We start from the raw sequence: 16,423 nt of genomic DNA, 5'->3' as shown, positions 1-16,423 counted from the left end.
AGCGTTTAGGATCATGTGAGGGTGTGCATTCTAGCTGACCACATTACAGAATAATGACCAGCTCTTCTATATTTAAAAGATGGTAACTCATGAGCTTCAGGTAATCATTTATGTTAAGTCTTAACACAAATATATATTATAACTCATAGTCTGAAACATTTTCTTCAATTGCACCAATATTATAATATATAATATATATACACACTACCTGTCAAAAGTTTGGGGTCACTTATACATTTCCATACCTCTCCATTGTAGACAGAATACCAGCTGATCTGAATGGGGGCTGATCTTTAATGCAATATCTACATTGGCCATTATCAGCAACCATTCATCCAATGTTCCTAAGGCACATTCTGTTTACTAATCTGATAGTATTTAAAAAAACTGAGAAAACATTGGAGAACACTTTTGCAATTATGTAAGCCCATACTGTAATCTGAAAACTGCTGCCCTGGTTAAAAAAACACTGATCTGAGCTGGTATTCTGTCTATAATGGAGTGCAATGGAAATGTCTATGTGACCCCAAACCTTTGACTGGTACTGTATATATATATACACACGCACACATTTATAGACAGTATTTACTAATCATCTTCACTTGCATGGTTTCTGATTCTGGACAATGAAAGAGCTGTGTTATTAACATGCTGCTGACAGTAAGCATTGCACGCTCTGCTGTTTGATGCGCCACAGAATGATCGAAGAAGGCAGCAAACGAGGCAAGGCCATGGTGGAGAAGAGACAGCTCTTCATGGAAATGAGTGAGTGGATTCGACTGAGAGAAATCTCTTTTCACTATTTACAGTCAGCTGCGGCTCATGAAATCCTCTGACTGGCTCGTAGAAATGTGGTCCCTCACACATCCAGTATTATTCCTCCCACACAAAGACAGGGATAGTGTTTAAATGTAGCTTCTGTAAGCCCGATTATGTTTGGTAATGATTTGGTTTTATTTCATAACTGGACAGACATAGCATTAATCTGAGATCCGATTTGTTTTGTCTTTGTGCTTTTGCTTTGCAGGAGCTCAAAACTTCGATGTCATCAGACTGTCGACTTACAGGACGGCCTGCAAACTGCGGTTTGTGCAGAAGAGATGCAACCGTAAGAGCATGATGAGTGTTCCTCTCATTTTAACTGTTAGGACACTGTGCAACCAATAGAAATGTTTGTTCCAAAACACGGACCCAGACATAGTCTGTCTGTTCCCCCCCCCCGACACAGTTCATCTGGTGGATGTCTGGAACATGATTGAAGCCTTTCGTGACAACGGGCTCAACACGTTGGACCACAACGCTGAGATCAACGTGTCGCGTCTGGAGACTATCCTGTCTTCCATCTACTACCAGCTCAACAAGCGGCTGCCCACCACCCACCAGATCAACGTGGAGCAGTCCATCGGGCTGCTGCTCAACTTCATGGTGGCCACCTACGACAGGTATGGGGCAGGCGCTCAGGGCAGGGGAGTGCTACACTGTAGGACACTGTAGGACACTGTAGGTGGGGATCATAGGGGCTCATGCACACTGCCTGCGTGGCGTGAGCGTGTCAGCGGCGTAGAGTGTCTGTTTTTAGTTCAGCTCCCATGTTAACAGGCTAGAGCACGCACTCAGCCTGCGTGACATGCACGTCTCACGTCGGCGGAAACGCGCGCATGCTAGAAATAGGCCCGATGCCTGTTTTTCACGCGTCACGCAAGCGCGTTGGAAGCGTTTCCAGGAAAATTAGAACACGAAAAGATGTTTATATGTCATTTTGACACAAAGATATTTAATAAATGACATTTCGATGTTTGAAAATGTCTAGGTTTTGACACAAATGCAGCTATAAATGTAATTTAAAAAAATAATAATGATTGATTTTCAAATTAGATTAGATTCAACTTTATTGTCATTACACAGGTACAGGTACAAGGCAACGAAATGCAGTTTGGGTCTAACCAGAAGTGCAATAGCAGTAAGTGCAGGACATATACAATGGTTCCGTAAGTTTAGGACATGGATATGTACTGAATAAATATAGAAATGAATACTATTATAAACAGAAATATTTCACCTGTCAATACAGAACAAAGTATTCTGTAGCCTATTTTGATATCAACACTGCAGACGTTGTCTTTGCTGTTATCAAATCAGTATATATTTGTGTTTAACATGAAGTATACTACTGCTTGAGTGCAGTCATTTTCCACAACTCTCTCCCCACATGTCGAACAACGATGATCGCAATCACGTCACTTTTATCAGCTGCAGCGTCGCGTCAGACACGTTTCTGGTGTGCAAAGACGTAGAAAACGCCACGCAGCCGCCACGCAACAGAAACGCCACGCTCACGCCACACAGGCAGGAGGCAGGAGGCCTCAGTGTTGGGCGTCATTTAGATTTGAACAATTCTGATTCCGATTCTTACTTTTGATTCTGGTTCTTATCGATTCTCGATTCCGATTCTTTAAAGGGAGGAGTAGAAATGGGTCACGTGCTTATTTCCCAGATAAAAAGGGAAAAAAATCGTATATTCAGTGGTGATGTATAGATTTTTTTCAATGTAAAATAAGCCCGCTTTAGGGCGCTGCTCACTGTGTTCCATGGCAGCAACACAACAAGCGCCTAGAAGTATGAGTCGCTATGGAAACCAAAACTTAGTTAGTTGCAAACCATTCCATTGGAATCGTAATTTTTGAAACAATTCCAAGTTAGAACCGGTTCTCGTTGCCCAAGCCTAGTGACCGTTGGAATTCCTTTTTGTCTTGTTGTGATAGTGTTGATGCAGAAGTTATATCAAAGCAAGGGTTAAATGTTAACAACTGACTCAGAAGCTAAGTGACAGGAAGACATTTCACATTTAAGAGAAGGGGTTTTCCAATGAAGGTGCAGCATGTCTATTTGGGAGCCTTGGTCGCTGGTTGCATTTTTCTGCCAATTGTGACCAGTTTCAACTAATATGTAGAGGCCTAAAGAGATAACATTTTCTAATATTTCCGACCAAAAAAAGCAAATCTGAAAGAAAAAAAAAAAGTTTAGCAGAATGTGTGTAGATATATATTTTTTTTTATTTTCATATTGCTCAGACAAATCTTGCAAACTTTTGTGGGAGTCAGACGAAACAAGACATCTTAAGACATCACCTTAGACTCAGTTGGGATGGGCATTCACATGAATGACTTTATGAATTGAATGATCAATATACAGCCCTACTCTGAATAAAATACAGACAAAGAACATTCTCATTTTCCCATCATTAACACCAAAGTACATAATTATGTTTTTTCATGTTTGAAAGCCCTCTCCACGCTGCCAGGATTTAAATTCTGGTGAAAAAAATGCTGAATCCTTGTGTGAGTTTATAACTGTAAAAGGTTAACTCCCCTAAATTCCCAGAAAAAAATACACAACGCATGCCTTTAGTGTTCCCTATGTTAGCTCTGGCCCTGACTTCATGGTACAAACTATCCATCCAGACAGGTTTTAGGCCTCAGACATCATGCCAAAAAGCAGACAAATGTTAGAACAAATGCACATCTGCCTTCTTTCTCTGTCGCACAGCAGATCAGCTGAAGTGTTCCTGGTGTTGTTGTACTCTACATCCCTCCTGCCTCCGTCTGCTCTGTGCTCAAAGCAGGCACCCTGAAGCACAGAGGTTTATTATTGACTGTAAAGCTCTTTCTCATTATTACCTTGTGTGCTCAAAATGATTGGCTGCTTGCCGCGTCTATTCATCGACCCATTCAATTGGTTTACTTTTATCTGTGAGGCCACTCTGGTCCCGCTACGTTATTATTCATGCTGCCGTATCTCTGGAAAACTTTGTGGAAATGACTGTCTGTGATCACAGGAAGCAGTTTCGCTATCTGTCCCTGAGCAGAGATGGGAAGTAACGGAGTACAAATACTTCGTTACTGTACTCAAGTAGATTTTTCTGATATTTTTACTTTACTTACTACTTATTTTTGTGGCGACTTTTTACTTCTACTCCTTACATTTTAACACAAATATCGGTACTTTCTACTCCTTACATTTTACAAAATTGGCTCGTTACTTTAGTTTTGTACAAGTGGTCGTCTTTTCGGAGAATAGCGCGGACACGCGCCACACACGCGGCGGGTGCGCGCGCCACACGGAGAAAAAAGTGAGAGAAAAGAAAAAGAGACTAGCTGTCCGGAGGATAACCAGCTGAGATTGTGTGTGTGAGTCTTTGAGAACTGTAAGTTGTATAACTCATGTTGTCAGTTCACTATAGTTCTTCACATTAAAGTAAGTTAGCTAGTGGTTCTGGTGTGCTCTTCACCTGTTAGCTCGTGGTTTTGGTGTGGTCTTCACATGTTAGTGGGTTACACGTTACCAGCTCTATTCGCATGAGTTTTTTTTTTTATTTTATTTTTTTTACCAAACTTCAGATTCTGTAATTCAATTGACAAGTGGATGGAACCTTAGCTAGAGAGAAGTTGTCTCCGTCTGTTTTAACAGATACACTGGGGCCAAGTTGGACACCAGAATCAGCTTTCCAGTCCTAATCTAGTCCCAACTTTCACATCATTTCACTGGAGTTTTTGTTATTATTGTTTATGTCATCAATACCATATTCAATCTAAATGGATGGGAATATATCTACTGTACGTTGCATTTGACGCACGACTAAGACAACTCAACAGATTCTGCATTCATTCACAGCAAATCATTGAGGCTTGATGGCGCTAACGTAGCACATGGTAGTATGGATGGCGCTAACGTTAGCACATAGTAGTATGGATGGCGCTAACGTTAGCACATGGTAGTATGGATGGCGCTAACGTTAGCACATGGTAGTATGGATGGCGCTAACGTTAGCACATGGTAGTATGGATGGCGCTAACGTTAGCACATGGTAGTATGGATGGCGCTAACGTTAGCACATGGTAGTATGGATGGCGCTAACGTTAGCACATGGTAGTATGGATGGCGCTAACGTTAGCACATGGTAGTATGGATGGCAACATGATTGAAATGAAGAAAAAAGGGCAGACAAGCAGCAATACATTCCCATCATCCTCGACCTTATCTGAAAGAGATGTAAACAGTAGGCATCAAGAAAGACTCCTGGCCAATGTGCTGGGGAACTTCCTCATTAATGTCAGTTTGTTTATTCATATTTAATCCTTATTTTCTTTCCAGAAGCCATATTTGAGCACACGCACATACATGTAGATTCATTTACATGTTAGGGGGAAGATTAATTAAAATAGAAACTGGATCTGTGAATTCTTACAGATAACAACTGAATTCATATCTTGTTAATGAGTCAGAATGTTATAACCTGGAGTCCCAGTGTCTGTCATAATATAATCATATATGTTATGTTTTAGGCCTATTGGCAGACATCCATTTAAAATGTAGCCATTGCCATATAAGACGTACCCTCCATGTCCACTGAAGTTCCTCAGCGTCTCTCTAGTAACATTTGTGTGGTCCAGGTAGCTTTGCAAAAAATATTGTTGTCATTCTAAGGCTACTTTTACTTTATACTTTAAGTAAATTTCCAAGCCTGTACTTTGTTACTTTTACTTGAGTAAAGAAGTTTAATCAGTACTTTGACTTTTACCAGAGTATTTTTTAACACAAGTATCTGTACTTCTACTTAAGTACGGAAAGTGAGTACTTTTCCCATCTCTGTCCCTGAGGTCCAAACTGAATTAGGCAGAAGAGCTTTCATGTACTCTGTTACCTCTGATCGGAAGCCCGAGCTAAATGAATCTGAAATGAAAGAGCTGGTCTCTCTTGGCAAGTTGAAAAGATTTGAAGGGGTCTTGAAGCTGTCTCATAATGACCTGACTATACCATGTTAAGCTGTCATTTAAGGCTTAGCTCATGAGTTTTGACATTTTACACACTAATTGATGAACTTCAAAAGTGCAATGACATGTTTCAAATGTAGTTTGGCATATGCACTGTTCTGTGATGTGTTTGTAATAGCCTCAGTTTTCTTTAGGTTTTCTTCTCAAATACTCTCATCCAAATTCACAGGTTAAATAAAGACTTATAATAATAATAATAATAATAATAATAATACCTTCATTGCAACATTTAAATTTTCTGTGCAAACATTATATTATCTTTTAATAAAGCTACCATATGGAACTTCATGTGAAGTGATAATTGTGGGATAACATTACATCCTAAGTCACACAGGGTCTTTGCGATTTTAAGACCGATGCAGTTGTCAAATCACGTCCAGCGCCCCCATGTCATTTAAATAGCAAATTAGAGGTCTTACAGGGAGGTGTGTTCAGGTGCATTATTGGCGGATTGCTATCTTAAGGCAGCTGAAAGTGATTGTGCCATTGACCAACAAAAACCTGGTCTCAAGTCAATACACAGCATTTCATTGTTATTTTAACAGCGTGTTAGTAAGATGCGTGCACACTAGGCTTTTGTTACACACACACACAGGAGGTAAGAAATTGTATTATGGAGTTTTGTTGGCATAGTGCTCGTGTAATATATGATCTGCAACACAAATAGAGAAGAGCTCTCTGAGATTAGCACCAAACTCAACTGGTCATACTAGACGGCCACTGTTCCTTAGGGGGGGGGGGGTCTTCAACATTTTTTTTTAGACCAAGGACCCCTAACCTGAAAGAGAGACGAGCAGGGACCCCCTACGACATATATTGTATTATACTGAGTTTAAAAATATACTGGGCCTATAATAGAGTGAAGGGTGGCCTAAAGCATAAACACATATCATTTTATGGGGTCCTACATTAATAAGAAATTTAAAAAAAGTATTATTTACACATTCATATATATCATGTTTTCATGTCAAACATACATGTGGTAGGCACATTAAGCTTAACTGTATCTGTGGATAGCTATAATGTAGTGGCTACCTTACCTACAGGCCTGGCATCACTGTTGTTGAGTTTGTTTTTGTTTTTTTACGAATAGGTCGATTTATCTTTTTCTAATAATATGTTGGATTCATGTTAAAGTATATTTTCAGATCTATTTACATTTTTGGGGAAATACACATTCAAAAAAGTAATAAACAAAAATGTGGCTGCCCCCATGCAGGGACTCTGAGGACCCCCTCTCTGCCTTAATACAAAAAATACAACGCAAGTCGTAAAATACCACCCCAAGAAAGGCTGATGCGTGTGTAGAAATTGAACAAATGTGCGTTTTACTGCTTATGAATGTAACTTCTCACCTTTCTTTCCACTTGCAGTGAAAGCCATGGGAAGCTGACCGTTTTCTCAATGAAATCCATGCTGTCAACAATGTGTGGAGGGAAAATTGTGGACAAACTACGTGTAAGTACATTTCCATGCACCCTTTATGTACCATGTGAGAGCATATACATGGGAATGAGCCGCATTTTTGAATTGGCTTAATTTTCTGAACTCTGACGTCATGGCTATCTTCATGTAGTTGCTCAAATTAAGCACAGAGGGGCACTGTTGGAACATGTATATGCCAAATTGATTTGCTTTAGGGCTTTACTTGTTCGACATTCAGCCAGCAACAGGTACATATTGAAATGTTAAGTTATAGCTTATAAAAGACAAAAGTCCCAAAAAAATGCCTCAAATGGATGCCAATAATATAATGATACTATTACATGTTTTCATTTCATGAGAACACAAGGTAACATAATTGTGAAAGAGCAATTGAAGATCTGTTTCTAATTAAATCGTCCGCTGTTTAAGAAAAACCTCATCTGAAGAAACAGCCTTAAAAGCCCCGATGATACTTATTGAAGTAAAGTAGATTGAAAGAATAGATGAATGAATGAAAAGGAAACCTGTAGTGTTTCAAAGGGAATTTGTCTTCCACAAGTCTGAGTCTTTGGTGTGAAAGAGATGAGTATCCTTCTGATTCCTCCCTACAGCCTCTGATACCTGCCTCCTGAAGATTAAGAAGTCTTTGTGGGCAAGATTCATTTTCAGACGGCGGCATTATAACAATATCATTTTATAATCTTTGTGCAGTTGTTTTCGACGCTAAATACAGCGTTTGAAGTCAACGCACTTCAAAGAAATTGTTTGACATTTTTGGAAAGATAGTTATTGTCTTTCTTTCAGGTTAGCCAACGTTGGCCAAGCAATAATCAAGCACAAACCTCCTACCTAAATCCACAACTTGACATTTTGTAGTTATATTGGTATCAGTTGTGGTGGTAGGCATATTTTGTCACCGTTGGAACATGTATGCAAAATGAACTCGCTGTGCATATTTTGACTCTCTTTTGAGAAAACAAGCTGTGGATCAATAATAGACATTCACAGACATGTAAAAAGTGCACTTTTATTTTTTTGCTGCGAATAATAAATCTGATATTTCCTGTCTCTCAGATATTTTCTCCCAGATATCAGACTCAAGTGGAATCATGATGTTTGCAAAGTTTGATCAGTTTCTTCGAGAGGTGCTGAAACTCCCAACGGCCGTGTTCGAGGGTCCTTCCTTTGGCTACACGGAGCATTCGGTGCGGACGTGCTTCCCTCAGCAGGTAGGAGAAGGACATGTATATATATATATATGTTCTCCTTCTTCTCTATCTTCTTTTAGATCTCTAATAATTTCCATGTCTTGTTTAACATGTTTGTGTGTGTTTGTATCTAGAAGAAGATTATGCTGAACACGTTTTTGGATGTGTTAATGGCAGATCCCCCCCCTCAATGCCTCGTGTGGCTACCGCTCATGCACCGACTTGCTAATGTTGAAAATGGTGAGATTTGGACTCTCAGAGATTTATATTCACGCTTTACATCATCATTGGAATTTCAAAATTTAACGTAAAAGTTCCTCATTTAAGTCTCAAAATTTGAAACCATATCAGCTGACATCCTTATTGTGAAATAATGCATGCTTTTACCTCTTTGGGCCTCGGAAGAGTCATTTAAATGGAAACATGTTTAAAGAAGAAATGTCTCTTTGATAGAACAACTCATAGATATCTGAAACGTGACAAGGGGCCCCATCTAGATATTGTTTTTCAATGGTGGAAGGTAACTAACTACATTTAATCAAGTACTGTACATAAATACAATTTGAGCTACTTCAATTTTTCACTTTTATGCTACTTCATACTTCTACTCCACTACATCTCAGGGGGAAATATTGTACTTTTTACCACATTTATCCGACAGCTGGAGTTACTCTACATATTAGGATTTTACAAACATATGATCAATTTATAAAATATGATACTGTGTTATAGGTAAACTACTCAACAGTACATGTATGACATATGTATTATAAAGTAGATCTAATGTGCTCCACCTCCATCTATCAATAGATAGATAGATAGATAGATAGATAGATAGATAGATAGATAGATAGATAGATAGATAGATAATCATAAAACGGATGTATTAAGGTGAAGTACAAGTGCCTCAAACGGTCTTAAAACTAAGTCTGCAGAGGTTTTTGTTAGTAGCTCTGTAAATAAAGATGTCTCTGCTCTGACAGAAAATCAATGTCTTTGTTGTTTTTTTTATACTGCTCAGTCTTCCATCCGGTGGAATGTTCATATTGCCGGAGCGAGAGCATGATGGGTTTCCGATATCGCTGCCAACAGTGCCATGGCTACCAGCTCTGCCAGAGCTGCTTCTGGCGTGGCCATGCCAATGGTCCCCATAGCAACCAGCACCAGATGAAGGAACACTCGTCTTGGGTAAGGCAAAGCCCTGATCACTCTCAATTTTACATTGTGTTGTTCCCTTTTCAAAACGATCCCAAAACCAATATCTCCGTCAGAGTGTGAAATGATTTTACAACATGGCAGACTAGTCAGCCGGCTACCATTTCCTGTCTTGTCAAAGACAGACTTTATGGGCTTTTACTCATTTTGACAAATTAAGTTGTATTGATTGAATTTGCCGTGTTGCCACATCCCCCAAAAGCTTGATCATTATGTTATAAATTACTAGGGAAGGCATAGGTGCTGGATCCCAAATCCAGTTTCCACTCTTTTTTGCACTGAAGAAAATAACTCAGAAATGGAATAACAAGCCTGAGTGAATTAAATACAGTTGGTAATTGGAAAACACACACAAAAAACCCTTTTCTGATATTAATCATGAATGATAAATGAATCTGTTCTGGATGACATACTACTTTTCTGACAAACTGAAGTAAATAATGTCTATGAAACACATCTGGGACATTGTTTACCACATATTACTTTTTTGACAGTTCTGATTAGCTGGCAGTATTACTGGCCAATTTCCCTTTGTTGTGGCTGCACGTACAGAAGCAAGACCATTGCTCTGTCTGCTAGTGCACTATGTATTATATATATATATATATATATATATATATATATATATATATATATAAGGATACAGTTCACTATATAAAGGCAAGTCAATGTTATTCCTTTAACACATGCTATGGTACACTGATCACAGCTTACCTAAAATTAATTAAGTAGTTTGTGCTTTAGTTTGTTTTTCAACTGAGTGTTAAATTACAACATTTTCAGAGACTTTATCCCCTTATCAAGAATGAAATTCTTAAGAGTTTGGTCCCTTTTTGCATGACAACGGGCAGATTTGAAGACATGTGACTTAAAGAGATATTTTGCAGATGTAAAACCAGCTCTGTGTCACGGCAGAGTGGACAGTGTGTGCCGCCATGAACAGTGTGTGGCTTCCCTCCATGGCCCAAGCATAAGGAACAAAGAACTCTGAGCTGAGCAGAGCAGCAGACATGGCTGCTCCGAGCTCCGTTCCATATAGCTGGCGCCACAAAAGGAAGCCAAACACCGTTCGTCTGAACACACAGCCCACACAAAGATGACACAGAGCTGGATTAAAATTGGCAAAGTATCACTTTAAGATAAAATATATACATACATACTGTATATAAAAATAAAGTTACAGTATAATCTATCTACTACTTCATCAATAATGGTAAGGTATGATTATGCTGCATTTATGTCATATCAGAGTTACCGTAATTGCCAATTTTCAACTTGTAAATCACGTTCACCTAAATATCCAAGTTAAAATGTATAAAAATGGAAGTTTCTGAAAAGGTACAGTAATTAAACCCAAATGGTGTCGTCTTTGCACAGTATGTTTAACCATACACATCAAACTATCATATCTCTTCAGTTGTCCATATGACATGAACTCAGATAAATACCTTGCGTTGCAGTTTTGAGACTGTAGGGCAGCCACCAAACCTGCATGTGAAGTGGCAGATACTAGCACTTACTGAATATGCACAAACTACTGCTGATCCACACTTTTGTCACAGAAAACCAACTGTTGACCCGGTTATGTAAATCAATTTTAAAGCATCTTAAAACTGTTTCTACTACTATTTCGACAAGCTTATACAACATGCAAGGTGACAGATACTTTGTTTGTCCTGCCCTCCTCACAGAAGTCTCCGGCCAAAAAGCTGAGCCACGCAATCAGTAAATCTCTAGGCTGCGTCCCCATCGGTGAGCCGCCACATCCTGTGTTCCCCGAGCAGGCCGAGAGACCACAGGATCTCACCCATACTGTGTAAGTGCCATTCCCAAAGTATTTTTTCCCACTAGTAATCTTATTACTTATTTGTTGACATAACTGATAGAGTGCCATCCTGCTAAGATGTCAAGCCCTTGATTATTTGCTAACTTGGAAATAGTGATATACTACGCATGTTCAGCTGTCCTCATCAGTCTGTTGGCAATGAAACGGGGACGAAGGTATATATCTCACACTCCAGGCTTTGAGGTTCCTGGAAATCATTATAGGAAATGCATTATATTCTGCTGCTGTCTAAAACCCTGCATACGATTTTCATAATCATTTCCACCATTGTGATACATCCTCAGAAGTCCACGTTGCTAAGGTCACTTCACATTTTTCCTCATCATCCTTATGCCAAAACATATGCCCTTTTGGCCTCCACCAAGACAAAATCTAATCATGTTTTCAGATATAAAAAAAAGTGATGTACGCTGTTTGCTTGTTCATGGCACTAATAGGGTCAAAGGAAATCTCTCAACTTACTTTCAACATTTCTCATGGCACATTTCAAAACAAAATCCTGCTTCCCATTCCAGTCACGACCATGAATCTAAGCTGTCTGTATATGGTTTTGCTTCTGGCAAGTGTCAGTGAGTAATTGATATTGAGCAACATCATTGGGGAGGAACCGGCTCAGTGAAGGCCGAGAAAAATTCATCAAGATGATTTCCTGTTTTACTGCGTGATAGATACCGTCATCTCGGAATCAGGTCTCACATCCAGGCTCTGCCCACTGGCAGGAGGATTTTTCTGCATTGTGCCCAAAACGTATGCATCTAAGAGGAAGTTTACATTTGCATACATTTACAATTCATCACAACATGGAGAATCAACTGTCGACCTGCATGTTTCCCTCTTACCGAGAGATAAGACGATTGGATTAGCCTGTGCGGTGTAGGCTGTGTAGCATGAAATTACATCACACAAGTAGATTAATATTGATTAAAATAAAATTTGTGGCTAAAACTAGTTTAGATTATGACTCTCCAGTGCCCTTTGCGAGCAGTAATCCGTGTCGTTTTTTTGTTTTACGATTTTGATTATTTCAGATGATGAAGGCTCTGAGAATATTGAGCTCTGCCCCAGTTGGAGCTCTTGGTTATATTGGATTTTATAGCACAGAGGCTTTTTATGGTTTTCCTCAGAATGAATTTTCCATGAACTGAAGGATCTTGTTTGAGTGTTTTGTTCTGTTTAAAGATATATAAGTTATTTTCACCATTGGAAAGTGACTAAGTATATCAACTCCAATGCTGTATGCAAGTACAATATTAAGTTTTTCCATTTCACATTATTCTGTATATGTTTTATACTACTGCTCTACATTTCAGAAGTAATATTGTACGTTTTACTCCACTATATTCAGTTAAAAGTTACTAGTTACTTTTTAGATGAATATCTTACATCTGATGATTTTATAAAACACAATGTATTGGAAAAGAGTAAACCAGTGGTTCCCCAACCCTTTTCTCTTGTGCAGTGTCTAGTTTGGGCCCTTTGACACATTTCAGACATCTATGAGTTGTTTGCAGCTCCAATAAAGAGACATTTCTCCTTTAACCTTATCAAAAGGGTTTGATTTGACCTATTATTCAACTAATAATTGGTAACATAATCCATTATTTCACAAAAAGCAACGATTAAAGTAAAATTTAATTAAATTGAAATCCTCTATGAAATCCTTCATCTTGAGTGTTTTCGGAACCACGTGACAAAATGTTAAAGTTTGATAACTTTATATAAAGTAGTTCAAACTAGCTTGACCAGCTACAACAGAAAAATGCTAATTACACATTGATGCATCCGTATTGACTGTCTAATAATGAAATATATACAGTGGTATTTTACCAGGGGGCTATTGCATAAAACCAGGATAAGGGACTAAGCCAGGATTTTCCAGGATTTTCCAGTTATCCCGGATGGATTTAGCCTAGACTTGGTTGCACAAAAGCAGAGGCACCTACGTTACCATGGAGATTTATTCTCTACAGCTAGCCTGATCCCGACCAGCCAGGTTTTAGGAATTCTGGAGCCTTTTCTGTTCACTCAGCAATGGGTTTGCCTAACTATCAGCCCGCATTAAAATAGGTGCATATTGATGTTCAGTTAAATACTGTTAATATTTAACATTGCATTTTAATAATTATTCTTGTTACTGTTACATTGCTGTATGAAGACTGATGTTCACATTGTTGTTAGAAGTTTGATGAACATATTACTGCAGATGTTGAGATAATTAGAAATGGCTGATAAAGTTGCAAATGTGTTTTTAAATGAAGTCAGTTACTAATTGCAACATATAAAGTGCTTTATATGTGTGTTTCTATAATGAACCAATACACCTTAAATTATTTTAGTTCATTATTTTTTTATTATTTAGTATTCTTTAACAACTATAATTTGGGAGGATTTTACATTTTTAAGAACATGTCCTAATTGTAAAATCCTTCCAAATTCTAGTCTTACCAGTAACTACATAGTGTTGTAGTCTCCTGTCCATTCATGTAACACAAGGGAGAGGACACCTCAATGGTTTTTGACATTATATTTTCCTGGGGGAAATAACTAATGAATATACTCTGTTACATTCACAATATGCATTAAAGTTATCACTTAATTCTCTTAATAGTTTCTAAATTTTAGAGTCTAACTTCTTCAGTGTCTCTCTTTTCCATCCATCCATCCATGGATGGATGGATGGATGGATGGATGGCAAAGCATATAATGTGTAGAGAAGGAAACTCGTCCTCTATTATAACAAACACGTGATAAAAAGCGTGACAGATAACAGCGGAATGACTGAATGTTATATCTGAAAATATACATTTACTACTGCTCTTGACTGAAAGCATTCAATGAGTCACTTGTCATTCGCAAAAAAACAACAACTTTGCATTAAAACCGGGCAGTGGAAGTTAATATGAGTCAGATAGTTTATATTTTAGCCCATAAGAAAGAGAGGCAGAAACAGAGTGAAAGAGATATTTATGCATTATATTCTAGCGTTGTAAAAGATTGATCTTCATGGTGAATTTCCTGAGTAACATAATCTTCTGCTTACTTTATAAGCCAAAGAGTACAACGGGTAATCCGTGCAAATGATTAGTAGCCTAATCCTTGAATGGTACATGTTTATGATGGTTTCAGAACAGTGGTCAGCCAATGTATATTTTTAGGCTGCTTACGCACTCAGTCGGTCTGCGATCGTCTGCCTCGCTTTCTCTTGCTGTTTCTTTACAGTGGCCATGTTTCTTTTTTTTTTTTACAAATAATGTGTTTCACGTTATCATACTTCCACAAGAATCTGCTGCCCACTCTGTATACAGTTGAGCAGTATGTCTTCTCCATTTCTGCATCAGTAGATCTGTGATCGATACTGTGGTCTATTTAAGAAAGCCGTGAACGTGCACTTATCCCAGCTTTCTACACCTGGCTTGCCATAGCTTCACCTTCTCATCCTGGCTCGGCAAACGTGCAACAGATTAAGCCGCAAAGAGCGGACCACACTAAGTCAAGCTGCGCTTTTTCATTTATCCTGCATTTTATATTCTACTTTTGTGCAACAGGCCCCAGGTGAGCTACTCAGATGCCCCCATTATGTGCTATTTCACATTTCCCACACTTTAACACAGGTGATTATCTGACTCAGTACATACCAAAGTTATAGGGCTGAATCCCCTGTTTGTATGCGCTGTCACTTTGGGTAGCTAATATAAAGTTAGCCCGATTTTACCGCATTGTCTTGCTGCCTTAATGTTTGGTAATCCTCTCAGAAAGATGCTTGAGATCCTCAAAGCCTGTTCTTGACCAGGTTCAATCCCTAAGGGCAATAATAATGCTGTCTAATCAGCATTTTGATATGCCACACATGTTAGGTGGATGGATTTTCTCGGCAAAGGAGAAGTGCTCACTACCACAGATTTAGACAGATTTGTGAACATTAGTTTCTTTTTGTGTACATAGGAAAAGTCTTAGATCTTTGAGTTCAGCTCATGAAAAATGGGGGCAAAAACAGAAGTGTTGCGTTTATAATTTTGGTCAGTATATACTCTATAACAATATACTGTTCCACTCAAAGGTGCCATTTTTCTGCAAAAAAAGTACATGCTGATAATACTTCCATACAATATAACCCTTATTATTATTATTTTTAGGCATTTTTAGGCCTTTATTTAGCAGGAAAGATGAAGACTTGACAGGGGAGAGAGAGGGGGGAATGACATGCAGAAAAGGCCCACAGGTCGGAGTCAAATCCGGGGCCGCTGTGTCAAGGAGTAAACCTCTATATATGTGCGCCTGCTCTACCAATTGAGCTACCTGGGCCTTTAAGACTTTAATAGACAAAGTGCATTCCCATGCTCTTGCAGATGGCATTTGGCAAGGTTGGTGTGGCAGTGTGTGTGTGTGTGTGTGTGTGTGTGTGTGTGTGGTGTGTGTGTGTGTGTGTGTGTGTGTGTGTGTGTGTTTGTGTGTGTGTGCGTGCGTGCGCGCATTGACTTTTAAGATAATGGATGTGTGTGTTGACCCTTGAGACTTGTTTGTATGTCTCTCCATCTCTATTGTATTGACTTAGTTAGGGAAGGTAGGGCTTGCTATTTACCAAAAGTCTCCGTCTTTGATGATGTCAAAATGTCTATTTTTGGTTTCAGTAGCATTTATGTTTTTATCTGTGAGTGGCGATAAAGTAGTGCCTCTCATCAATTGTGCCAAGAAAAGATGTTTTCTAAACCTCATGACCATTCAAATAATGTATTCTTTGGTGACTGCAATTATCAATTTTAGGTCACCCGGCCAAGAAACAATCCGGCACATAACCCAAAAAGTTGAACTGTTCCTTTAAATCCAACATACCAATTGTTCTGTGAGTCTTACTTGGGCACACTCTGCAGCCACAAGCCATAAAAGGAAGAGCTGGCACT

General features: G+C 38.8%; 1 protein-coding gene across 1 annotated transcript in view; it reads left to right on the top strand.

Moving 5' to 3' along the window:
* The window catches only part of dtnbb (dystrobrevin, beta b), a 40,041-nt gene that overhangs the window by 3,762 nt on the left and 19,856 nt on the right, over nt 1–16,423 (top strand). Inside the window, exons 3-11 of the mRNA XM_032500916.1 lie at nt 662–765; nt 1,028–1,108; nt 1,229–1,442; nt 7,205–7,289; nt 7,787; nt 8,331–8,485; nt 8,599–8,704; nt 9,486–9,652; nt 11,371–11,495. Of these exons, the coding sequence (XP_032356807.1) occupies nt 687–765; nt 1,028–1,108; nt 1,229–1,442; nt 7,205–7,289; nt 7,787; nt 8,331–8,485; nt 8,599–8,704; nt 9,486–9,652; nt 11,371–11,495 (1,013 nt within the window). The 5' untranslated portion in view covers nt 662–686. The remainder of the gene's footprint in view (nt 1–661; nt 766–1,027; nt 1,109–1,228; nt 1,443–7,204; nt 7,290–7,786; nt 7,788–8,330; nt 8,486–8,598; nt 8,705–9,485; nt 9,653–11,370; nt 11,496–16,423) is intronic.

Source organism: Etheostoma spectabile, chromosome 20 (genome assembly GCF_008692095.1).
Source record: "Etheostoma spectabile isolate EspeVRDwgs_2016 chromosome 20, UIUC_Espe_1.0, whole genome shotgun sequence".
Taxonomy (NCBI): domain Eukaryota; kingdom Metazoa; phylum Chordata; class Actinopteri; order Perciformes; family Percidae; genus Etheostoma; species Etheostoma spectabile.
Note: the sequence above shows the minus strand (reverse complement) of the source record. Positions and strands in the feature narration are given on the sequence as shown.